This window comes from Seriola lalandi, unplaced genomic scaffold (assembly GCF_002814215.2).
Source record: "Seriola lalandi dorsalis isolate HSWRI2012SDOR001 ecotype SW California unplaced genomic scaffold, Sedor1 jcf7180002054524, whole genome shotgun sequence".
In the NCBI taxonomy this organism is placed as follows: Eukaryota; Metazoa; Chordata; class Actinopteri; order Carangiformes; family Carangidae; genus Seriola; species Seriola lalandi.
The window spans coordinates 738,851-764,975 of NW_019525077.1; the positions used below are offsets into that span (position 1 = coordinate 738,851).

The following is a 26,125-nucleotide window of genomic DNA, read 5'->3' on the forward strand; positions in this document are numbered from 1 at the left end:
ACTGATGTGAATGGGTAAAAAATTCCCCGGGAGAGCATGTCCCCTGAATATCGGCTTTTTATGTACAGTCTATAATATCGATTAAATTGGGGCTAATCCCTGAATGTTAAAAATGTCTGGCTCTGCCCCTGATATTAAACACAAGATAATACGAGACTGTTTTAAATTCATCATGGTTGTGACTCCAAATAAGATCTCATAGTTTGTAGTAAACTTTTATACAAGTGTGAGATTGTCTTGTTTGCAGCTACAGACACTACAGATACCAGAAAGTTGCAGCTACACGCCCAAGAAACACAATGATGAAAGTGAAAGTGAATGACGTGTGGTCCAACCAATCACTGTGGAGGTAGGCGGGATTTCCGGTGACGTTGACAAATCAATAATGGTGACAAAAAAAAACTTTAGCATGTCAGCAAAACAACACGGAGGGGGAGTGAACTTATGGACAGCAGTCATATTTTGAAGAAACATTATAATATATTCACCTTATTGTGAGCAGTTTCAGTTCAGCCGAAAGGTAATTTAACTAACGGCGCTACATATTTGATAAATACTGGCATGTAACAACTCAGGGTTCTGCTAACGGTCCGAACTTTCTGACAGGACACAGTTCGGTTGAGTCTCTAACCAGAGCTAGCAGACTAGTTGCTAAGCTAACTAGCTGCAGCTAGCGGTTAGCTAAGTTCCCCGAAGATCAAGCAAAACTAAACGCTCAAAAGCGTCCATGTTGTTTGTTCCGTGAAACTTTGGGCTTCTCTATTTTATATTAAAGTCAATCGCTGCCTCTACAGATGTCGCCAAAGTCATGTCAGGCGCGTGACTTTCAGCTAAAGTTTGATTTTTGATGGCATATCCGTGATGGCCACCAGTTTTGGGGAAGCCATGATTTAGTCAGAGTTGGTTGCACAGAACTGAACTGAACGGCACAGAGATTGACAGACAACAACGATACAGCGCTAACGCTAGCCTACTTATATCATTTAAATCGCGCTATTTATTATTTGTCAGTGGCAAGGAGACATTTATTTTATTGCTGTAAGTTCAATACTGTCTGTTTTTATCAAAAAATGGTAATTGGTTGAGCATTTACAGTAGTCATTAGTAATTACGATACCGACAGGCTTACTGTAGCATATCGGAGATGGGCCATTGTGTTATGCTCATAACGGAAAGAATCTATGTATTTTAAGTGTAACGTCAGGTGAGGCAAATAGGTCTGATATCTGCATTTGGGCAACAGTCCTGTGCAGGAGCAGTTATGGCTCTGAGGTTTGACAGCAGAAAGTAAAAGATTGACAATATCTAATTTGACAAAAGTGGTCAGTCAGGCTGATACAATAGTGGATGGTATTTTCTTGTTAGCATTAAGGTTGCAGCACCACGAATAGTTTTTAGTCATCAGTGAACTTCATGCAGAGTGCAGAAAAAAAGCCTTAATCTTAGTTTCTGTGACCACTCTTTGCATTTAAAACAGCCCCAGTTCCTCTCTGTACATCTGTTCACAGTTTTTCAGGTACTTGGTAGGTAGGTTGTTCCAGGTCTCAGTGTCTTCTGTCTCTTCATGTGATCCCTGACTCCATGATGTTGAGATCAGGGCTCTGTGGGGTTCAGACCACCGGTTGCAGGACTCCTTGTTCCTCTTGTCGCTGAAGATACTGCAGTTGTTTATGAGTCTGTCTGTGTGTCTGGGCTTGTCCTGCTGCAGAATGAATTAGGGACATAATCACGCCTCTCTGATTACACTCCATGATGGATAAGAATCTAAACATCTAAAGTGCCTGAAACAGTTTGCACAGTAATGTATATGTTATGGTTGATGTTGTTGTTGTTACTCAAGGCTTTTTCTGGTTCAAAATTAGACTTGAAAGTTAGTTTATGTATTTTTTTTTGTTTTTGTTTTACTGGAAATTAAATTAAAGCATGTGTCAGGTCTTAAGCTGCACACTCTGCCTATATGAAGCACTGCCCATGATTCCGATATTATTGACAGTGGACAGTGGAGAGGGGTAATGGCATGCAACAAAAGTCAGTCACAGTACATGGCACACATCTTAACTACTAGGCCACAAGGACCTCCCCCTGATTTATGTGTTCATTGATTAAATGGATTTTTTGTTAAAATATGTCTATACAACATAATCCTGTTGAAGGAAACTGCTGTGTAATAAAGAGTGCAGACAATTCAAACAAAATTTTAAAATACAATAACAGTGTTAATAATATTCAATTTTATTGTGGCAGTAAAATCATGTTCTTCCTTTTTTCCCCTCTTAGCTGTCTGGTGTCCCACCAGCAGTTCAGTAGATGTCCACCCCCTCAGACACGTCAGGTGGTATGTCCCATCCTGGCCCTTCTCCGGGGGCAGGTCTATCCCCAGGGCCCATCTTGGGCCCCAGCCCTGGACCGGACCCCTCACCAGGCTCTGTTCACAGTATGATGGGACCCAGTCCTGGACCTGGAACACCCAATGCACCTCATGGCATGCAGGGCCAGGGGCAAAGTGATTACTCTCAGGACAGCATGTATCCTATGCACAAGGTATAGTATACCTGCAGCTGCTATCACTGCTGAATAAAAAGATAATGGATTAGAGAAGTACCAAACTATATAGCATATATATAGTTATATAGAAACATTGCAATTGTCTTTGTGGTTTTTTTTAAATGTTTTTTTTGTTATGTGTTTATGACAAAAATGGTAAAATGGAGGAATCTATAAGTGTCAGTATGTCTCTGCTGTTTTTTATCATCTTCTTACCCGTTCAGCTCTCTGATCCCCTTTTTGACATTGTAATGACCTAAGATGAATAAAGAAAATACATTTTGCTCAACGCAACGTTTGATTGACAGACAGTGTTCATTTTTGTGGGTATTGATTCCAAGGTTTGGTTAGAAACTACAGTTTGGCGAGAAAATGTGTTGTTCAGTGCATTCACAAAGTTTTCAGACACCTTCACTCTTCACATTTTTAAGATGCAACCTTATGTTAAAATAAAAACAAAGTATTTTTATGATTATTTTTTAGCATAGGTCAGCAACATAACAAAAACATTGTGTAAAGATTGAAGGGGTCTGAATACTTTCTGAACACATTGTATTAATGAATTCGTGTGAAACTTAAAGATTTTTTTTTATTTTTAGCCCATGGAGGGGATGAATGATAAGACAATGGCAGACGCGATGCACTTTGGTCACATGAAAGGTGTGGGGATGAGATCTCTGCACAGTGGGATGGGGCCTCCACAGAGTCCTATGGACCAACACAGCCAAGGTGTTGTTCTGCTTTGTTTTTAAAACTAAAAGTAGTGGGCTCATTGTTTTATTAGTTTGAGTTTTTTACAGAAAACCTTTTTTTGCTCAGTAGGATCAGAAACTTCATCAATACTTGATGGCAGTCTTGTCAACCTTTTAGGCTTGTGACCCACTAAAGCAATTCCCCTTCACATGTCTACAGAATATTATCAGATCAACCAAATTGTAATTATTCCTTTTATTTAAATACCTTTTTAAAGTCATATTTTTCCAGGCAAGTTTTAGAGTAAACATTTCAACAAATGCCCAGTTTTGTCTCAGAAAACATGTATTTTCTGTTTTTCTGTCTTGCTAATAATCTTGTGACTCCTTTGATTTATTGTAAGATCCGTTACATGGGCTCTGACCTCCAGGTTAGAAACTTCTGCTTAAAAGGTACCAGTGGGATTTTTGGGTAAAATTAAACTCTTTCCTGTCTGCTTTAGGATACATGTCTCCCCATCCATCCCCTATGGGTGTCCATGAGCATGCTTCTAGCCCCATGTCAGGAGGAGGAGGTGGGGGACCCACGCCGCCCCACATGCCTCCCTCACAGTCAGGCCCTATGATGCCCATGGATCCACAGGGAGGCATGTCCAACATGTCCAACATGTCCAACATGGCCCAGCAGGGACGGGGACCTTCTGCTTTCAGCCCGGTCCAGCTGCAGCAGCTCAGAGCTCAGATCCTCGCCTACAAGATCCTGGGCCGTGGGCAACCCCTGCCTGAAAACCTCCAACTGGCTGTTCAGGGCAAGAGGAGCCTACCCACAATGCAGCAGCAACAGCAACAGCAGCAACAGCAGCAGCAGCAGCAGCAACAACAACAACAACAACAGCAGCAGCAGCAGCAGCAGCAGCAGCAGCAGCAGCAGCAGCCAGCACCTAGTGCCAGTCCTTACAACAGGCCTCCAGGTAGGCAGATCCAGTTTAACAGTGATACAAACTGCTTTATAATGAGCAAGTGAATCAGTGTTGACTTTGTCTGATGCAGCAGATCTGACACCCTTGCCACTTTAATGTGAACAAGGCCACCTCAAAGTACGGATATGGAGTTCATGTCTTAATGTGGCTTTGTTCTGACCTAAGAGTGTGAATACCTGTAATATGACCTGACAGCTGATGTACTCTGTCATGAACAATGTGTGCATTGAAAAAATGTGTTTTGCGTCTGTTGCATCCTAAAACCAGAAATTATTATAATCTCATATTTTATCAGATTTCTCTCAGGTGGTGCTTTTATCACTGTTATTATTTTACTATTTTCTGTGGCTCTTTTGTGGCAAATGACCTAAAATGTGACCAGGGTTTTCTACCCTGAAAAGAAAAAATGATCAATTAAACATAAACATAAACATTTGTTTCTCCATTTTACTGTCATATAAAACAAAGATCAAATTCTAACATTTTGAGAAGCAGGAATTCTTTCATTCCTTCAAAAAAAATGTATTTTCAGTTGATTGTTTACAAGAACAAATGAGTAAAATCACTCAACCCATCACAGGCAGATTTTATCTGTTTATGTCACAAAACAGACAGAGGAATAATATAGAAAACTTCTATCCTGTTGAAAGGTATGGCAATGGCACCTATAGGTGGACCCCAGTCAAGTCCCTGCCCAACTCCAGCCATGCAAGGCCACAATCAGAGCACAGGACCCAAGCCTTGGTCTGATGGTAAGAACTGTGTACATGTTCATAATAGCTTTGGCTTTTTCATTCCACACATCATAATCCAGTGTAGGAGAGAGAGGTTTGAGACTGACCATGTTGCGTCCAGCTGTTTGATGTGTAGTCTTGTATGAGATTCTCAAGGCAGTTCAAGGGGCTGGTTCGTGACTGCCATTTTTTTTTTTTTTTTAATTTTGAAATATTCAAAATAAACATCAAAACGTTTGGATGCCAATGTAGGCGGACAAAGGCAGGAGCAACACCCGAAAACAGACTATGTAGTCTGCCATCTGTTGTTGCTGTGCTTGGCGCTAGCGTTGCTGGGAAAGCAGAGACATGTATGCATACAGTGACGTAATGACGTGGCTCTATGGCGGCAGTCCACCAGCCCAGAACAAGCACCTGGGTTCGAATTGGTGGAAAGGACAATAAAGGACAAGAAAGATGCTTCAATCCAAGACTTACTTCAAATACAGTGTAACAGCACCAGCTCTGAAGATGCCACATTATCTCCTGCTGTAAAGACAGAAATCTACCCTGATACATAATTTGCATATGTTGCCTGGTCAACAATAATTTTCTCTCAAAGTCAGAAACAAGTGAGAATGTCGATGAACAAGACACAAATCCTACCTGGGAGATGTACAATACAGCAACAACACCGCAGTAATTCGGGAGAAATGTTATGATTAATACATTTTATAGTGAAATAAATTCCCAGTAGGATGAAACATCAAAGTCTGCAAGTCTAATAAAATCTCCTTTTCTTTGCCAAAGAAGAAGCTCCCCAGTTTTATTATCCTATTGATGGCATTAAAAATGTAGTGTTTGATTTTCAAGGGTTTGAAGCAAGTTTTTGTTTTTTTAATATATATTTTTTTAACATTAAACCTCATGAGGTCCCTGGTGGAATGATCATAGCTTTCATTAATATTAAAGGAGTGATCTGCCTCTAGATAATTCATTGAGTTCACCACCCAGTTTTCTGCACCTCTCAAAGCTTCAAACTTCACCCACACACACAAGCAACAAACAGGCTTTTCCCATGTGTCTGCATCAGTCTAGTATAAATCTATAAGTGCTTTTATCCTGGTAGTTTTGGTAGATCTTGTACCTTGCACATCGATCAGCTTTATTTAATGATTCATAATAATAATATGGCTGTGGGAAAAAGTATACTATAATATTCTGTATGTCACAAATACATGGATTCTCTGTTTGGAGGCTTCATTCACAATCATAATTTATACTCACCACTCAAATTCCACAAGTATAAGCACAGGATATTGGTTCAATAAACAAGCATCTTACAACAAATGTTTGAAGAAAGTCAGAAATAAGTAAATAAATACAAAGCCCCGATTGATAAATAATAAATAAATACAAACCCCAAATTTACGAAAAGAAAAATATCTAGATTCCCAATGAGGTCAATTTAAAACTGAATAAATCGGAATAATAGGAAGTCAAAACAACAACAGTTCCTGGAGGGGTCTCTGGTCGCATATTACTCCCATGTGAGGAACCAGATTCACAGCGTTTCAGAGACATCAGGGTTTAGATTGAGGGGTGACCTTAGATTGTCAGGGAATTGAGGGAGTCTTCCCGGAGCTGGGTCTGGGAGGGAGAAAGGCCAGTGCTGTTATGTGCAAGTGTCTGGTGCTTTGCAAATCAGTATAATCTGGTTTGTATTTGATGGAACTGAGGAAAACCTGGTTTATATGAACTCGTCAATCATTTATTCTGATCATGTCGTTGTCAACCTGCCCTACCCTACTGAGAACTGCCCCAGTAACAGTCTTTGGTCTCCAGCTCAGGGTGGTGACAGTCAAGCCAACGCTCAGAAGCACCTCACCCCTGCGCCCAGTGGACGCCCATCCCCTGCACCACCCCAGGCCACTGCTGTGCCAGCTGGGCCCATGCCAGGCAGCTCGGTGACCCCTCAGCCTCCCGGGCAGCAGGTGTCCCCCATGCTACAGATGCAGCAGAAGCAGAACCGTGTCACGCCGATCCAGAAGCCCCAGGGCTTGGATCCAGTGGGGATCCTGCAGGAGAGAGAGTACAGGTATTTACAGATATCACACATGGATAATTTTCTTCATTCAATTCAAATGATTTCAGGTGAGCAAACTTACAAAATGTCAAGAGGTTCAAATGTCAGCCTTTAACTTTTTGAAACAAACATGAAATACTGCTTTTTAGACAGAGTTGCAATGTAAACTCCCCCTTTTCTGCAGCTCAGTAGCAAGAGATAGTATGTAAGTGATTTTCTATATTAAGGTTAGGCCTGGGCGACATGACTTCAAATCAATATCCTGATTATTTCAAACTTTTACCTCAATTGCAAATAGGGTAGAAGTTGCTCGGGTTGAGGGTCGTTGTTTGTGCTCTGAGTGAACGTGGCCTAATGTTAGTTGAATGGGGTTGAGACACGTTACTGTATTTTTTAAGGGGACTGTTCATAAACACACACATTTGGGAAAGTATTAACTGAATTAATCGACATGAGCAAGATTGAGACAGTTATAGGTTGCAAATGTCGATTTTGATACTTTTATGGTTAATTGCCCAGCCCTAATTGAGATCCAGTAATCTCTGTGCATATCTCCCTACTTTGCACCTCTGAAGTATGTGAAGCTCATACGTTCTTGTACATGGTGGAGTCTGATATTTTCTCCTAACGTAGAAATTATTTTCATTATCTTTATGCCTCTTAGTAGGTATGTGAGTAAAGATCCTAGCAGGAGATGTTTTTCTTCATACAACTTCAGACGCTTGTTTTGATGATCCCCTCTTCGTGTTCTCATATCAGCCTTGACAAGCTGTTTGGTCAAGATATTCTCGGAGACGAGAGAGCGCTGAACTCTCCTCAGTTTGTCTGTCTTATTAGGCCATTTCAGCTTACAGCACCTCTGTGAAACATCTGTTGTGCCAACTGTAATAATTTTTGAATACACATCGGAGGCACCTGGGCAGTTGTATAATCAAAAAGATAATATCAGAGGTTATAAATTATTATACACTGCTCCCTTGGGTTAGTGTGAGGTGAGGTAAACAAAATGAGAATATTACAAAATATGCATGTTTAATGTCTTGTTACAGGCTGTCTGCTTTCCCCACATAGTCCTGACTGAAACTGAGTAAACGTAAAGCGTTCTTTCATCATAAATGTCAGGACACCCAAATATAGGAGCGGGCCAAAGCTTGAAAAATTTGACTCGCACTCACAGTTTCCCATAAATTGCAACTCCTCTTGTCGAAAAACCGCTACAGCAGGTGACACTCGGCACAGTGGGTAACCAAAGTTAAAAGGAGTCCCTGTAAAGTGGCTGTTGTGTCTGTCTATCATGCACAACCAAGTGGAACAGAAAAGTACTTTTCAAAGTAAAGTTACTGAGCACAGCTGAGTGAAAGATTTAAAACAGATTGCATCACTATACAGCAGATTTATTTCTCTAATGTAGAATAAATTAACATGACCCTGTTAAGGATACCGGGAACTTCCACAATGCTACCGCTGCCACTGATCTGATATGTGTCATTTTAGCCAATAATTAACCAGTTAATCAATTCAGTCATTCAGCTGATCAACACAGGACTGGGTTTGTAAATGTTTACAGGCTATCAATTCTCTGTGTAAAATGATGCAGCTGTGAGTAGTTGTAATAATTCAACTGACAGCAGCCTGACTCTTCTGTTTTATATCATGATAATTAAAATATATTCAGCAGCCATTTTAAGACAATAACTCTTAAGACATTTTATTTACCAACAAATCCTTAAAAATAATGAATATAATTATTAGTTGCAGACCGAATAATTTCACTGATTAAATGTCCTCTTGATGTTCTTCAGGTTGCAGGCTCGGATTGCACATCGCATCCAGGAACTGGAGAGTCTGCCGGGCTCCCTGCCTCCTGACCTGAGGACTAAAGCCACAGTCGAGCTCAAGGCGCTGCGACTACTCAACTTCCAGCGGCAGGTACACAACGGCCGCCGTGTTTCATGTTTCATGTTTCATGTTCAGTGTGACTACATAAATGTAAAGCCACACCTAGAATAACTTCACTTCACCGTTTTTATTGTCAACAGCCCAGCAAGTGCTATAAGAGTGCAGTACTTTTAACATTGACTGATGCTCATTGAATCCACACCAGGTTTCCTGAGATTATTCTTTATGGACTAAATTGAGCCAGATTGGTTAAAAGAGTGACATGAAATTGGTTATTTTTTTCCTTCATGAAAATGATGTTTCTACAAATTAGACAGTTAAGATATTGAAACAGTAAAGTTTGTATTATAGATATTACAAAATAAACTCCTGCAGATAGAACGGAAGTCATTTAATTTCATATGGATTGTATTTTGTTTTTGCAGGACGTCTCCAGATTTAATAATATTTTTATATTGTAATATTTGCTTATGAAATTATCAGCAACCTGTCAGTGACATAACACCAAGTTTTAAAAAAAATAACCTCAAGTCATTCTTGAACGAAAAGTTTACGGCCATGTCAAAAGTTTCACGACGCCTCATTAGTTGCTGTGTTATTCTCCGCTCTATTTACTGTTAAGATGCAGTGTTTTGACGGTATCAGTCTACCTACAAACTGAATTTGATGTGCAACCTGTGCGTATCTCCAGCTGAGACAGGACGTGGTGGCGTGTATGAGGCGAGACACAACCCTGGAGACGGCCCTCAACTCAAAGGCTTACAGACGCAGCAAGCGGCAGACGCTGAGGGAGGCACGCATGACTGAGAAGCTGGAGAAGCAGCAGAAGCTCGAGCAGGAAAAGAAGCGCAGACAGAAACATCAGGTGAGCCCCTCGGTGTTTGTACTGAAATTGTTGAAATCGTTACTCTGAGCTGATGTTTAAAGAAAACTTCACAATTTGTTTTCTGTAGCTGCAACAGAAAATGTTAAGATGAAGAAGAGAAAACAGTTATAGAAAGCTGAGAACAAGGCGGCAGCATCAAACAGTCCCCGCATGTTGACATGAATCTGTCAAAAGTGATTTACAAACTGACAAAAAAAGTTGATTCTGGTAACATGGCGCCTAATGATTTTTCTTGTGTTGTCAAAGTAGTATTTATACTTGTTTTTCAGGAATATCTCAACAGCATTCTTCAGCATGCTAAGGACTTCAAAGAGTATCACCGCTCAGTTTCCGGGAAGATCCAGAAACTCACCAGAGCCATCGCCAACTGGCACACCAACACGGAGCGGGAGCAGAAGAAGGAGACCGAGAGAATCGAGAAGGAGAGGATGAGGAGACTCATGGTAAGAACCTGAAAGTCTAAATAAATGGTATCACCTCTTTTAGACATAAACGTGCAACAGTCCTAGAAGCTTCACACTTGAGCTTTTTCAGAGTTCAAAGTTGTGCAGTCAAATTTTTACTTGAGTTAAGGTACTAGAGAACTTGCTTTTGAAAGCACTTTTTATGTCTCTGAAACAATTTACTGACTGACTGTAGAATCTGTAGAATGAAAAGCCTGTTTATCTGGAATTAAACAAATGTTACATACCTCGACATGCTTTCCAAAGTTGGGGGGCGAATGGTAAACACAGCAAACACTTCAAATGAAAGGAACCTGTCTTTGTTTATAAAACTTCAAATGTGGACTGAAGATCAGGCCATTGCTCTCTGGTAAAGAATCTGCCTCATCTTTATCGAACATCGCCATCGTTAGGCCGCTGCCAAGTTCAAACGGAGCAAGCACAACATGACTGACTGTAGGAGTTGACTGTGAATGGTGTGTCATAGGTTTCAGAAAAGAGAGAGTATGAGTGACAGACAGTGTTGAACTTTTGTTTTTGGTTTCCTGGTCAGAGTTTATGATCTAAGTGACAATATATAATGTGGATAGGTATTGATAACCGATCCATTACATAAGGAAGATATTTGTACCAGCGCTGATCTGGTAATTGTAATGATGTGTCAGCACACTAGCGCTGCACTATTCAAATAAAGCGTAGACAGACTAGCTTTGAATGAATATTATCAAGCTGTATATAATATTTTGAAGATTATTTTCCTCATGGAGCTCCGGTCCTCTTCCACCATTAACCTCCTCTCACCATCCCCCTCTTAGGCAGAAGATGAGGAAGGCTACCGAAAACTGATCGATCAAAAGAAAGACAAGCGTCTGGCCTACTTGCTGCAGCAGACGGATGAATACGTGGCCAACCTCACCACCCTGGTGTATGAACACAAAGCCGCCCAAGCTGCCAAGGAGAAGAAGAAGAGAAAGAAGAAAAAGAAGGTGAGAAGAGAAATGTTCACATGGTGAATTTGTGTTTTTTTTCTGTTTAGATAAAAACAACCCATGAAACCCTCTTTCCTACAGAAGATGGAAAAATGGCAAAATGGTTTATTAGAACGTGGCTGAAGCACTAGATTATTTAAAAAAAATATTTGTCAAAATCCTGTCAAACACATAATAAGATGGTTGGTGTTCATGGTGTTTCAGTGTCAGTGGGTCCAGACGACAGAGGACAGTTCAATGTGACATGAATTATTCTGTATCACGGTTCCTGTCAAAATGACAGTGTGGTTATTACCAGGCGTGACTAGGTTGGCGGTTTTGGAGGGTGGAGCTGGAGAGCTGCTCTCACTGCCGTCAGCTGCTTTGATCTGCAACACTGATATTTCGCCCTGACTTTCAGACTTTTGGAATCACTGTCTGTCCATCTTTGGGTTTATAGGACTAGGTTTATAACACTTTTTGGAAAGCTGTTATTGCACTCGATGTAATGAGTTGTCAACCTGTCTCTCCTCTGCTCAGTGTTTGTGGGCAATGGTTAAGACACACACGGTGAAACAGAAAACAGAGGAGAGTACGTGACCGTAAATGACAGGAAAACGCTGTGAAGGGTCTCGAAATGGTCTCGGACTCAGCCACATGATGGGCTCAGAGTTCATGCTATCCCAGATGATTTCACACCTTGCTGTCAGAGAGGCAGAACTAATCAGGTGTTGTCATTGGCTGGAACAAACACCTGCAGACTCTCAGTCATTCACTACGCTGGGTCTGACATCCTTGACACTGATGTTAGCCATTTGAAAAAGGCTTTTTCTGTAACCACATACTGTGTGTAATACCTCACTTTGTGTAATGATGATTCTGGGAATAGCATCTAAGAAAATTATTTCAGTTTCAACTCAGAAGGTAAACAGAGTACCACAGATAACCTTTAATAATCCAGTTGGAGAGCTCCATGCCATTAAAATGCCATTAAAAGCAACCAAAACCACCCATTATAAAAGCACTATTACTGAGATATCACTTCATGCTTCATGCACACTTCTACTTAGAACATACCCTGTAGAAAATGAAAACGTTTACAATGTGCCAGCTGAATTGTTTTTTATGTGTTTGATGTGTAGAAGGTGGATGGAGATGGTGAAGGCACCAGCGCCATAGGCCCTGATGGAGAGGTAAGCTACACTGCTGTACTGTATGTTGTTATATTTTCTATTTGTTGGTAGTGTGTTCCCCCCCCCCCCCCATTCTGGCAATGAACATTATTATGTAGCTGTCTTAGATGTCTGTTTAAAGGGTAGCTATCCTTGGCTTTACACAGTGGTATAACAAGTGAACAAGCTTAACAAGCTTAAGTGTAACAAGCTTATTGTCGCACAAGCTGTGGGAAAAAAACAAGACTTAAAAACGAGTAATGGAAACACATGAATTTTCGAAAAAAAACAAAAAAACTGTCAAATATCAAAAAGAAGAGATGGTTTTTCAGACTAATCACCAATATTTTGCAAAACTGAAAGGAAAAACACTTTTTTCGCATTCAAGTCGTGGCGCCTGCTGCTGTATCAGGCCCCAGGGAGCCGGTTCTAACCACGAGGCAGACTGCTGGAAATCCATTTTCATGTTTAATTGGAATGATATCGCAAGAGAGCAAATTGTGTTTTGTCAACTTTTCTTAAAAATTGCTTGTATGTTGCGCAAAACTGCAATGTAAACCTGGCTATTATATAAAGCTCAACAGAGCTAAAAGAGAGGGAACACTGGACTTAGTTTCACCAGATGACACAAACATGACTGTAACTGCTGGATGTGGTTTGCTAACAAGTCCACTAAATCAACTTCGGCAATGATATGTCATTGCTGTGTTTACAGCTTGTTTCCACTTCCCCCAAATCAGTTATTACAGGTTTAAAGGGTGTTTCAGGTTTCACTTTTCTATCTAAATTCACAGCTGGATCTCAGGCTGTAAATTTGCCCTCAGAGGATGTTTAACTTGTAATAACGATATTTATTGCTCTCCTGCTTTCACTGATACTTGCATTGCGGCTGCTGTGAAACCAAACTTTCACTCCACCTCTTCCTTCAAAATGTGCTCTGACAGAAATGAAAAAAAATAAAAATAATAATGTGAACAACAAATCAGACAAACATTATTTATCCTCTCAGAGATGAGCTGGACGCTGAGTGATCGTCAAACAGAAGCAAATCAAACATCTTGTAAATTATGTTGTAAAACCAAACAGAAATCTGCAGCATTTGTTCTCATTCAAAGCTGCCCACAGCTTTTAATTGCGTTCTCCTCCTTTGTCTGCTGTCAGAAAGAGATACGCCTTGAAGGCCAATTATGGAGGAAACAATATCCCAGTGGTTGTTAGACTTTAAAGGGGGCTTTCCAAGTCCCGAGTGTTGGATTGTAGTGAAGGTGGTGGTGATTGGTTTGGAACTGGGATTTATGATCCTTCCTTCATTTTCTGGTACCATTTAAATAGGTGAATCAGTGAAGCAAGGACAAAAACTTTAATTCAGGTCCATCAGAATTATGCAGACAATTAATTAATTTACTCTATCATAGTATTTGTTTCTATGTGTTATTATAGGGACACGCTCTCATGTGTTTTCACAGTTATTATCCAGCCTCCACCTGGTACTTAAATTTGTTCATATGCAGCCATGAAAACAGGAAAAAAATCTGTAATCTCCGATGAAATGAAGATATTGTGGTTCAGTTTTATCAATGCACATGTTTCAATGTGGTTTGTCTTCCTGCAGCCCATGGACGAGAGCAGCCAAATGAGCGAGCTGCCAGTCAAAGTGATTCAGACGGAGACTGGGAGGGTTTTGCAGGGAACGGATGCTCCCAAATCCAGCCAGCTGGAGGCTTGGCTTGAGATGAACCCTGGGTAAGGAGGCACATGATTGCACTGTTCGGTTGTCTACCTCTGATATCTCTTTTAAATGAAAGTGATGTTATGGTTTGTGTTTTTGGAAAGTGTTTATAAGAGAGTTTCTGCTGGTGACAGCTGCCTCTGCTACCTAGTTACTGTTACTAGTCCACTGTTACTAATGCTTGAAACAAAATGCTGAAATTGTTCACGTAAGCCCTTAACGGACGTGTCCATGAGCCAAAACTGATATACCTAAGATGAAATGGTCACAGTCATGAGACCAGGATCTCATCTGAAAGGTAACTCTTTATAGGCCTTTTCCTCTGGAACTTCCCAGAACCTGAGTCTGTAAGAACCTGTAAGGTCTTGGTTCTAGGTTCTGCTTTGATTCTCCAGAATGGTTCAGGTGTGCGTCACTGAGAAGGCAACGCTGTAAGGTGACCGACAGCAGTGGTTTTATGTGGTGTTTTGTAGGTGAGTGTGCAGAGTGGAGTGTACATGTGGGAATAAAAGCAAGGAAAAAAGTGGAGCTACTTTACTCTTTTGAAAAAGAGAAAAAACACGACCTGAAGATTATTGGGAAATGTAATTTAATACTCACCACACTTTACAAACTATCTACGGATAGATGGAGAGATGCCCCACGTTGTACCTGAATTACCTCTAGCTTGGATTGAGTAGCACCTCCTGAGCAGTGACAAAATTTATGTTCAGGAATTTGCCCCCAAAGCAGAGTCTTAATAAAACCTCTTCCCTGCCTGTTTCGGGGACCGCTGCTCGTTACAGGATAAATTCGACGGAAGGTTGAACATTACGTTTCTGTGTGACGGATAGAAATGAACCAGCCTTTTGTAACTGTACTTTGTGTTGTCCTTGTTTCCTCTTCCTGCCGGTTCCACCTTTGAAAACCAGGTATGAAGTGGCCCCGCGGTCAGACAGCGAGGAGAGCGGCTCCGAGTTTGAGGAGGAGGTCAGTGACTTTCTCACTAATGAACTCCAACAGTGGAGGATTTGAGATCAGCCTGCAATTCTCCACATCATACAAACTGACAAAGTGGTTAAATGGGATTTAAAGTACATCTCGGCTTGACAGTCAGACTAACTCTATACGTACATACACATCAAAATCCACCAGGGGGCTGTAGCTGTATGTCAATAATGCTACATATGATGATTTAGTTTTATCGCCATCAGAGCTCCTTCTGGGATCTCTCTGTGCTGTTATTATTATTATTATTATTATTATTATTATTATTATTATTATATTAAGTATGCACAACTTTGCCTTAAAAGGAGGAAGAGGACGGGGCCAAGGCAGAAATGGAGGAGAAGAAGATCATCGATGCCAATGGACACGTAGTATCTGTGAAGGCCGCCAAGCACATCATCGAGTACTGTATTCCTTCTTTTTACTTGACGAGAACCGGTTAGAGACAAAGATAAGAGAATGAATTTAATCTTAATTTCTAAAAAGTTTAGTGTTTTTTGATGGAGTAATTTTTGTTCGAAAAGATTCACCACATTTTTTCATTTTCGACTTGAAACAATTTCAAACAAACTCAGAGCCTCATCTGGGGGTAAATGAGTCAAACTTCAAAATTAAAAGGAAAAAAAAAGTACAACAAATAGATGAATTAATAAAGCTCTGGTAGTCTTCATACTGAGTGTAGACTTTTCCAGGGGGACCCTTAGTGAGGAGCTCAGGCTTTTCCTCAGGCTGTGCTCCCGGCACCAGACCCAGCAAAAGGGTCGAAACCGATCATTAAAATCAATAAGCAGCACAGTGCAGTTTGGGTGAGAGAGGTTTCAAATGCTCTCTCTCTTATTTTTCATTATCATTCTTTTTTTTTATTTGCACCAAACACACATTCAGTTCGGCCAAGCAGGATGTGGATGATGAGTACAGCGTTCCCGCTGGAGAAACCAGCTCCCAGTCGTACTACGGCGTGGCCCACGCTGTCATTGAGAGGGTGGAGAGGCAGTCGTCACTGCTGATCAACGGCATGCTCAAACAGTACCAGGTACACACACGCACACATACTGTACTCCACTTTGTTATAAATTGGTTTCAGATTAAATGTTCATCAGCTATCCGCTAAAAGGCAGGTTTAACACAAGAAGCAAACACTTTCACAATCTCATTTTCACTTATTTTTTCATCCTCTTCCTATTTTTTCATTGTTTCTTTTGCAGCTAAGATGTTTCCAAGAACTTTTTCTAAAATCTTGAATGATGAATTGTCCTTGAACTAATCAACAAATCTTTTGAAAAACAGCAGCTGCATTTTCACACATGACAGTGAATTGACAAACAGAGCAGAGGTGACTGTAATAGAAAAACTGAATGAATGAATGTAAACCAGTCCAATGTCTTGATAAACAGTGGAACCTGCTCATAGTGATCACGGTCACAGTGATCAGCAGCTTTTATGGATGAAAGAGCTTGGGACACAATCATTCTTATACAAGTGCTGTTTAAATAATTTGCTTATAATAGAGTCAAGTTGTCTGCTTACAGAGTTCATTTTGTTGTCGCCTTCTACGACAAGCTGTCACATGCTTGGATTAACTTGACTTATTTTTTGGAGGTTTTTGGAGCCACAGTGTGTGACGCGTGGTAACGACTGTCCCTGCCTGATCTATGTGTGCGTGATATCTTCACCGCCACGGCGACAGAGTTATTTTGCCTCCTGTTTCTGCTCTGGTCGTGTTCTGGGACCTGTACAGTGAGTCATTATCGTCCCCAGTAGGTGCGTTACGTGAGTGGAGTGTAAAGCTTCCACCCTGACCATCGAGACCAGGCTTGGCGCAGCAGCAAGTATCGGTCCTATAGATAACGTCTTCCAGTATTGTGTCTCACAACACTGGTTTTTGGAAGCGTTTCCTTTACCAGTCTGATGAATCCAAGACGTCGCTCTTGTTGTTGAATTTGGTTTGATCTCAGTAATTGGAAATGTGTAGCACTACCAGGAACTTTGGCTGGAGCCAGCAGCAGCGCTTTCCAATCCCTCTTGAACAGCTTGTGTTGGTCCTGGCTGCTCAGTGTGGCCCGGCAGCCACCACTAAACAAGGCTGATTTATTTAGATTATTCCTGGCTTACTCTTAGCCCTGTTTTTATATGTGTTATGATTTATTTATTTTTTGTTTTTGTGTGTGTGTATGTGTTTAATGTTAAAGAGCCATTATACTTTACAATTAAATCAGGTTACTTAGTAATTAGATGACAACCTCTTATTAATTTAGCTACAAGAGACAAACACCAAGAGCTAAAACAAGTCGATTAATTGATTAGGCAACAATTTTCATAACCACATTAATATAAACAGTTTTTAAAGCAAAAAATTCACCGGTTTCAACTTCTTAAATGTGAGTATTTGCTGGATTCTTACAGGTGATTCAGACTGAAAAACAGCCCTGCATTAAAACTGTGAAGGGGGTTGTGTTGGTGGGGGCGTGTTGTTTGAGGTCCCACTGACACAATGAAAAAACAATCCAGGTAGAAGTTGAATTGAAGCAATGGATTAGTGTGTGTGTGTGTGTGTATGTATTTATGTGAACATTCAGACTCTTAATGAACTGTGGAAACAGTGGAGACAGGAACAGGAACCACTTCAGTCCCTGTTTCTTCTCATCATGCAGGGTTCCTGAATATTCCTGTGTAGTGGGAATTGGCCGTCGTGGGTTTGGAAGTGGATGTGGGGTGTGTGACTAAACATACTAGGCAACTAATTGCTCAATCATTTTAGTTGAGCTTAAAGATAGTCTGCTTGCTCATAACAACACAGCCACATTGTTTTCCAGTATGACACTACGATCTCATCTCTGTTGTAGTAAGTGGGGGTTGCGGTGAAAGATAGTGTATTACCAGAGAAAGGGAACTGGCAATTGGGTGCTGCTCACGTTTTCTTTCTTCCGATCAGTTTGCAGTCCTAGCACTCCTCTGATCTATGGTGTGCCAGACCTTTTTAAATGAGATATGGTGGCAGCTCCCAGGGGAAATTGGAGCGATTTCTGCTGTACCATAATTGGATCAACTGTCTGCAGTAACAACAGCAATCTGTGCATCAAACCTGAGTCATCAACATCAACTTACAGAAGCTTTGAAATACTTTTGTGGGACAATTTTGAGTTTATTATTTCTTATTCCTTTCCCCCCCGGCCAGTCTTTTCTTCTGGAATTAGCTCTGCTTTCAGGTGTTTTGTTAACTATGCAGTTAACTAATTGGTTGGCTGCCCCTTTTTCTGCTGCCACTGCCCCCCTGCCCTCCTCCTGTTTATACATTCTTTCTCTTGCTGGTTGTAGCTCGCCACAAGTGAGCTACTCAGTTGGTAGCACACTTGATTTTTCTACTGTCCTTGAATCATTTGGGATGTAAAATGCCGCAGTGGCAGGAAGATCAAAGTGCATGTGCAAAACTCGCTCTGAAAAACCTCAAATTAACTTCTTCAGACGTTTTAAACGTTTGTACTGTCACATGTAGAGAGGCAGGAGAAACACATTGAACACATTTGTCTGGCATTTTTTCTGTTAGACTGTTACAGCTGAAAGTGACAAGAGATTTAATAAGAGAAAGCAGAACATCACAAACATTATGCTTGTTTCGTTGATATATTATGCATTTTAGCTATCTGAGCTAATTAAAACCAGCCGTCAGGACTTCTGTAACTTTGTGATGTCACAACAAAACAGTCACCGCTCTCAGCCACGCCCCGAAGCCCCACCCACCTGCACCCACCATCCAAGCTCTGAGAATTTACCTGAAATTTGTTGCATCATTTTCGAAAACAGTCAGCCAATCAGGAGAGAGGCTCAGAGTCATTTTCCCTGATATGGCCCATCACTGTTCAAGGTGTTGTCTTTTATCTATGGTGGGAAAGGAGCAATACATCAAACAGTTGGAAAGAAATGGAGGGAGGAATGACAATTTCTTTGCAAGCATGTTTTCACACCACTTTATTTCTGTGTGTCGCCCAGATCCAGGGGCTGGAGTGGATGGTGTCCCTCTACAACAACAATCTAAACGGCATCCTGGCTGATGAGATGGGCCTCGGCAAAACCATCCAAACCATCGCCCTCATCACCTACCTGATGGAGCACAAGAGGCTCAACGGTCCCTATCTCATCATCGTCCCTCTCTCGTCAGTACTCTGCAGCTGGCATTTATCACAACTCTTATCACTCTGTGTCATGAAACCTTAAAAATGCTTTTAGCAAGGGACCAATCCGCACAGTGTTTAAAATTACTCCAGCAATTAGTTTTAAATTGATTTACACCAACCTTATCAGCCGCAATCACCAGATGGAGCTGTCAGGAGTCCCGTCTCTGATTGAGACAGTGATGCACCTGTTTGCTCAAATGATATTCAGGCATCAGGTGTGCACACTAATGTTTCCACAGTGAACGATGAGTCAAAGTTAATAGCAAACACAAAGAGTCTCAGCAGTAGCGAGTTTCTAATCAGCTCAGACAAAGCTGCGTTCACCAAAGCTATGTCTTCATATCCAGTTTGTGGAGTAAAGATGACTTAGCTGTGTCCGTCATGGAGATTATGGGCGCTGAAGTTAAACTATCTGCGGTAGAGTAACGTATTGGTCTTAACACAAGATGACCCTGGTTATAAGATGACAACCCACAACACTTATCCACAAAACAGTCCTGTTAGGAAAGTTTCCCTAAGTTTCCCCTTTGGCATAAACATTCACTTTCACTCGAGGATGATCTGATTAGAATTTGGTGGTCAAAGTTCAAAGGTCACTGTGACCTTTTTTTTTTGGCCATAACTTGAGAATTCATGTACTAATTATGACAGAATTTCACACACATGTCTAATAGTATAAAATTATCAAGTGTTGACATTTTATATATCCAAAAGGTGAAAGGTCAAATAAACTTCACACCATTTATTATATTCCTTCAAAGTCTTCACTACATTTACAGTATTATGAGTCTAAATAGCAACTTGACAGGTCGGCTCAGCTGCTTGACAGATGATTTGGCCCCCGGTCTGTTTCTGTAGTACAGATGTCAAGAGAAGACATTTCCACCTCGCTGGCAGGAAAATAAGTTACACAAGCTGAGGATGAACCGAGCTTCCCAGACACTTTGGGCTGAGTAAAATCTAAAAGACACTGAAACTGGCTTAAAGAAAACTTGCAAGCCTAGAAACACTAATCCTACAAACTCTCTATTGTAGCCGGTATTACACCGATCCTCTCTTCATTCAATATCTAAAAGATATTATTCTGAATATTGTAATTGTTTAGTCCTTGAACATAATATGACCTACACTTGAACTGTAATTTTCAGAAGAAAATATTGTCCTGTATTTGAACCACTATGGAGTTTTCGCCATTTGTGCAAAACACTGAAAACCTTCCGAGCTGAAATGAGGAGAAGGATTTTAGTCATTAGATCATAAGTTATCACAGAAACAAGCTGAGGAAATGTTAGTGGCAGCCCTGTGTTTACCGAAGAGCATCAGGGAAACACTGATTTTTAAAGTGAAACTGCTTTATTTACTGTTTTTACCGGATTTAATCACCGGGTCTATTTGTTTTGGAGAGGAGGAGACCTGTGGATAATTCGGCTTTTGTAGGTCACTTTAGAGCGAATGAAAAACTCGGTTTTAATTCCCACTTTCACATTTCACCTAATTGGTGTTTTCTCTTTAGTGGTAATTTACCACTGCAGGTGTGAACAGATTAGAACGATGGGTCTCTTTCCTCCAACACCCAAAAGCAGTAAACCTGTAATTCCTGAGGCGTGCGCTGCTTTTGTAGTCAAACAGCAGAGCAGAGGCTTAGATTTGACTCTAGGGCCAATTTGTTGATGTGCTTTTTTAAATATGGAGCAAAGCCTTAAACTCTCCCTTTTTCATTTGCAGTTATGTGTTAAGAAATTAAAAGTTAATGGGCAGAGACATTAATCTGTCCAGAGGCCAGTTTTTCAACAAAGAAACACAGGAAAGTCTGTTGTGTGAACTTTTTCTTCTTCTGATGTTCATCCAGCAAATTTTGTGTCAACCTTGATGATGGGCATTTCAATGACCACTCAGCTTCTTGTTGATCTTGCTTAACTCAGCTAAGAGTGTCTCTTTTATTAATCTAAATTCAGACCACTTTCTTACATGTGACTTCCTGCACGTGTGATGATTGTCACTGTTTTTTTTTTTTTCAGGACTTTGTCTAACTGGGTCTATGAACTTGACAAGTGGGCACCGTCTGTGGTCAAAATCGCTTACAAAGTAAGAGAAAGTCACTTTTCTCTTTTCTTTTTTTTTTCATTTAAGACATTCTGATTGCCTCACGACAGAGATTTGTCTTGTCTTTGTGTCTCCCCCATGGAAGGGCACCCCTGCTTTGCGCCGTGGACTCGTTCCTCAGCTCCGCAGCGGGAAATTCAATGTCTTGCTGACCACCTATGAATACATCATCAAGGACAAGCACATACTGGCCAAGGTGAAATAGATCAAATCTCTGTCCTCTCTGTATGATACACTTTCCCACTTGCACTCTGTTGCCATTTTGCACACTTCACATACACACAGGTGACATCCACACGACTAAAAAGGAGACTTTTTACGCTGCCCTGTTTTAGTTTGAAAACTGTTGGAGACCTTTGCAAATAATGACACTCTCAGTCGCTCCCTTATTTGGTCTTATCAGTCATGACTACCAGTGGTGAAAGCAACAGGGATAACGAATAACAAGCGTTACTGCCCTTGTTGTCTTTGCTAGCAGCTAGCAGAAAGAGTTTGAAAGTCACTTTTTTTCTCTATCTTAGTTGCTTTGCACTTCCTGCAGAATTCAAGGAGGCTGACTTGTAGCAGCAGCTTTAACTCCTCAGATCCAGAAGGAGATTATTTATGTCAGTTTGTATCTAGAAAAAAATGTTTCATCATTGGTGTTTGTCTTATGGTGCCTTCACACATTTGGATGCAAAATAGTTGGCCGCTTGTGAATCTGTGGTTGTGGGGATGTGTGTTGTGTGAACAACTCAATAACTCCTCTCCAAGCTGCACTAAATGGGATTAACATTTGGTGGAAATGAGCTGAAATTATTGAAGAAGAGGTTTGTGTTTATTTGTTACCTGTTAGCAAAATGTGTGCACAAACAATTATTGTAAGTGTAAGCAATAAGAGAGGGAATAAGAAACTTCTCATTTGTATGCAGTAATGTTGTTTACCCTGAGGGCAGTCAGAGTAGGAACTCAACATTTTCTTCTCTGCTGCCTCTCATTATCTCCTTTCACTCAAACCTATTTCAAATGCAGATTTGGTGTCAGCATCTCTGGGTTCTTCACTCTCAAAGTGTACAGGTAAGGCTATAATGATTCTTCTTCCACATACAGATTCGTTGGAAGTACATGATTGTGGACGAGGGTCACCGCATGAAGAACCACCACTGTAAGTTGACCCAGGTGTTGAACACACACTATGTGGCTCCCCGTCGCCTCCTCCTCACCGGTACCCCACTGCAGAACAAACTGCCTGAGCTGTGGGCTTTGCTCAACTTCCTCCTGCCCACCATCTTCAAGAGCTGCAGCACCTTCGAGCAGTGGTTCAACGCGCCATTCGCCATGACGGGAGAGAGGGTAAGGACCGGGGGAACCGGCCTGGAGTCTCGTCTCACTAACTCTGCTGCTCATTATGTAGAAGACAACAGTCTGTGATGTATCATCACATATTCTTTCTGACTTGTTCAGGTTGACCTCAATGAGGAGGAGACCATCCTCATTATTCGGCGTTTGCACAAGGTGCTCCGCCCCTTCCTGCTCCGCAGACTGAAGAAGGAGGTGGAGTCTCAGCTGCCAGAGAAGGTGAGAGCTAAACCGAGCTTTGTGTATTTTGATTTGTTGTCACATGATTATATTTGCTGCACAGGATTCACTGCAGAAAACTTGCACTGTTGTTTGATTAGATTACTATAAACCACGTCAGCACTGGCAACTATAAATCAATGATCATTAACAGCATGATTATTGGTTCTTTTGATATGTTAAAAAATGACAGAATGGGGGATTTTTGAAAAATGGCTGAAACAATGAATTGTTGCACTTCCACTTAAAAGAAATTTAAAGCTTATAGGAGTAATAACTCACACAGCCTGAAGTGCAACCTCAGATGGTTTGATTGAATGTGTTTCACTGCAATAATCAAAACTGCAGGTTTTCTGTACATGTGGCACCTGTGTATAATGTAACTTTCTTTCTCTCACCTTCTCTTGTTTTGTATTTTTTTCATTCCAACTGTCAGTATAAAGAATAAGACTGTGATCAAGACCTTGTTGTCAAATCAAAAAGGCTCGCCATTAAAAAGACATTGTCGTGTCACTGAGGTGTTGTTTTTATTGTCATTCACACAGGTGGAGTATGTCATAAAATGTGACATGTCTGCCATTCAGAAGGTTCTGTACCGCCACATGCAGAAAGGCATCCTCCTCACTGACGGCTCTGAGAAAGACAAGAAGGTAAATACACCAGGACCCCTGTGTCTTCACTGTATGTCTACACTTTGTTTTATCAGCACGTGTCACGCTGACAAGTGGAGCCGTTTGGCTCAGAGCTCAGTGGCAGCTTCCTGCTGTTTGACATCTGAAGGTCCCTGAATTCTGTCATGTAATTGGAGCCACAGTTGCCCTGTGCGTTTTCTTTTAACAAATATCATCGTGAAACAGATAAATAAGAACTATAACGTCATTTTTATTTAACCTCTGAATCTGTATCTTGGCTTCCAGCCTCAATTTTGGTTTCAGTGCAGCAGAATGTCTGTTGTACAACGCTCTCGGAAAAATACGCTGCACAGGGTTTAAAAAAAAAAATTGAATACACTTCTCAAAATCCATTACTTTCAAAGGGGTAATCAAATCTTCTTATAGTTATTAGTGCAGTTGATTTACTATGATGGATATTTTTATCAGGACAGTGTGAAAACAGTCTGACAGTGTGAAAGGTGACACTTGTGATGAACCTACTGAGAATTATCACTTGAATCTGCAGCTTCCTCTGGCTGAACAGAACTCCCACTGTGCACTACCAGCTCAGCACCACATTACAAACAGACATTTAGAGGGAGGTGGTAGAGCCCAAAAACAAAGCTATAACAGAGGGAATCATTGACCAGGTGGAATGATAATATTTCTCTGTAACCACTAAATGAATAAATGAGCAACTATTTGCCAAAAATGTTTTTCATATCAACTTAAAAGGTGATGAAATGTAATTATTACGTTCACAGCATGTTTCTGCAGCTCTCAACTTAGCCCCTAAAGAAACTTCTTATTGCAGGTTTAAACTCACATCATGACGAGAAGAATCGTTCTGATCTGGAATTAAATCTCTTCTATCTATACACTAATTTTCTCCAGGGCAAAGGAGGGGCGAAGACCCTGATGAACACCATCATGCAGCTGAAGAAGATCTGCAACCATCCATACATGTTCCAGCACATTGAGGTGAGCACTGCAGGGCCAAGACCACTGGTCCTGGCTCTGAGGAACCAGTTACTAGAACTTGTTAAAATTTATATATATATGTTTTTTGCAGTACTTGTGCATGTTTATCTGATTTACCTAATTATTTCACATTTATGACCTTCATTAAAACAGACCTCATTTAGACAGTTTTTCCTTAAAATGTATATCAAATTTTATGATATATTTGATATAATATTATAAATATTATATTATAAATTATTTATATATATATTATATATTATTATATATTATATATTAAATATTTTCTAAGACCCGGGACTTAGTTTCAGAGATTTGCTTGACATTAGTCTTTACTAGGGGAGAGGACGTTGTTTTGTGCAGGTTGTGCCGTCTTGTGTGTGAAAATGTACAGTAAACTTACACATATATATATATATTAAGAAAAAACTGATAGGCTATCTGCCACAAACTTTAAAATATAGTTTTTAAATATAGTTTGATAGCCCCTCCTTATTTAAACCAGTAAATACTCTCTGTTACAGGAATCTTTTGCTGAGCACTTGGGCTATCCAAACGGCATCATCAATGGGTAAGTCGGACAAAAGAAGTCTTGTGTGTGTAAAGAAGTCTTGCCTATAGACATTATGGAGTTTGTAATTTTTTTCTTTTTAATTAACAAATTACAATAAATCCTCCTTAGAAAATATAACTGTGAAACTTTCTGCAGGTTATAGTATTTCTGTGTCACAAAGGTATCAGGAGATGTGCAGGATTCCTTGTAAAGTGGGATTTTGCCCACTCTTAGTAACATGTTAAGTCTACATGTTTGCTGACTTTTCATGGTGTTGATCCCTCAGGATGTCATAAAGAGGTTTTTACAGAGACAATATAAAGAGGCTACAGCTGCCACCAACCACTGAAACAGTAAATGATCTTGTTAACTGGTGATTAAGGAGTTAAATGGCATTATTTAACTATTTACACTGCTAACCGCTGTCCGCCCAGAGGCCACAGACACTTTAACAATCATCCCTGTTAATGACGACTTATGATACTTTTCTGGTTTCATCGTCTCCGCTCAGGCCTGATCTGTACCGAGCTTCTGGAAAGTTTGAGCTACTGGATCGCATCCTACCGAAGCTCCACGCCACCAACCACAGAGTCCTGCTCTTCTGCCAGATGACCTCGCTCATGACAATCATGGAGGACTACTTCAGCTACCGAAACTTTCAATACCTCCGTCTTGATGGTGAGCTCACCTCTCTCATGATGTTTAAAAATTCTATGATCCTCAAATCTACAGATAATAAAATATAGAATATATATTTTATAATTAATAGAAATGTTCCAAGCTGAGGTCGCATTTAAATCTGGTTGTTGTCTGGTTAAACTGCTCTCTGCCAGCTGGTGTCTGTGCCCAGCCAAAGATCATTTGTGAGGAAAGAGTCTCCACTCTGTTACATCACTGTTCAGTGATACGATTTCTCTCGAGCCGATCACATGACATGTCTCCCAGTTAAACGTTAATTCATATCATAGTTATGAACCAGGATGTTAAGCATTTGAATGAAGCACCTC

The 26,125-nt window shown here is 40.6% G+C and overlaps 1 protein-coding gene across 1 annotated transcript in view; it reads left to right on the forward strand.

Annotated features, from left to right (window-relative positions):
- The first annotated feature begins 394 nt into the window (after positions 1–394).
- Positions 395–26,125, forward strand: part of smarca2 (SWI/SNF related BAF chromatin remodeling complex subunit ATPase 2) — a 48,187-nt gene continuing 22,456 nt past the window's right edge. Inside the window, exons 1-24 of the mRNA XM_023414430.2 lie at positions 395–520; positions 2,278–2,541; positions 3,144–3,273; positions 3,740–4,207; positions 4,867–4,968; positions 6,775–7,027; positions 8,818–8,944; positions 9,606–9,779; positions 10,070–10,243; positions 11,059–11,229; positions 12,354–12,404; positions 13,996–14,126; positions 15,024–15,081; positions 15,405–15,502; positions 15,985–16,132; positions 19,087–19,250; positions 21,290–21,356; positions 21,460–21,570; positions 22,464–22,706; positions 22,818–22,931; positions 23,477–23,581; positions 24,479–24,565; positions 25,090–25,136; positions 25,630–25,796. Of these exons, the coding sequence (XP_023270198.1) occupies positions 2,308–2,541; positions 3,144–3,273; positions 3,740–4,207; positions 4,867–4,968; positions 6,775–7,027; positions 8,818–8,944; positions 9,606–9,779; positions 10,070–10,243; positions 11,059–11,229; positions 12,354–12,404; positions 13,996–14,126; positions 15,024–15,081; positions 15,405–15,502; positions 15,985–16,132; positions 19,087–19,250; positions 21,290–21,356; positions 21,460–21,570; positions 22,464–22,706; positions 22,818–22,931; positions 23,477–23,581; positions 24,479–24,565; positions 25,090–25,136; positions 25,630–25,796 (3,424 nt within the window). The 5' untranslated portion in view covers positions 395–520; positions 2,278–2,307. The remainder of the gene's footprint in view (positions 521–2,277; positions 2,542–3,143; positions 3,274–3,739; positions 4,208–4,866; positions 4,969–6,774; positions 7,028–8,817; positions 8,945–9,605; positions 9,780–10,069; positions 10,244–11,058; positions 11,230–12,353; positions 12,405–13,995; positions 14,127–15,023; positions 15,082–15,404; positions 15,503–15,984; positions 16,133–19,086; positions 19,251–21,289; positions 21,357–21,459; positions 21,571–22,463; positions 22,707–22,817; positions 22,932–23,476; positions 23,582–24,478; positions 24,566–25,089; positions 25,137–25,629; positions 25,797–26,125) is intronic.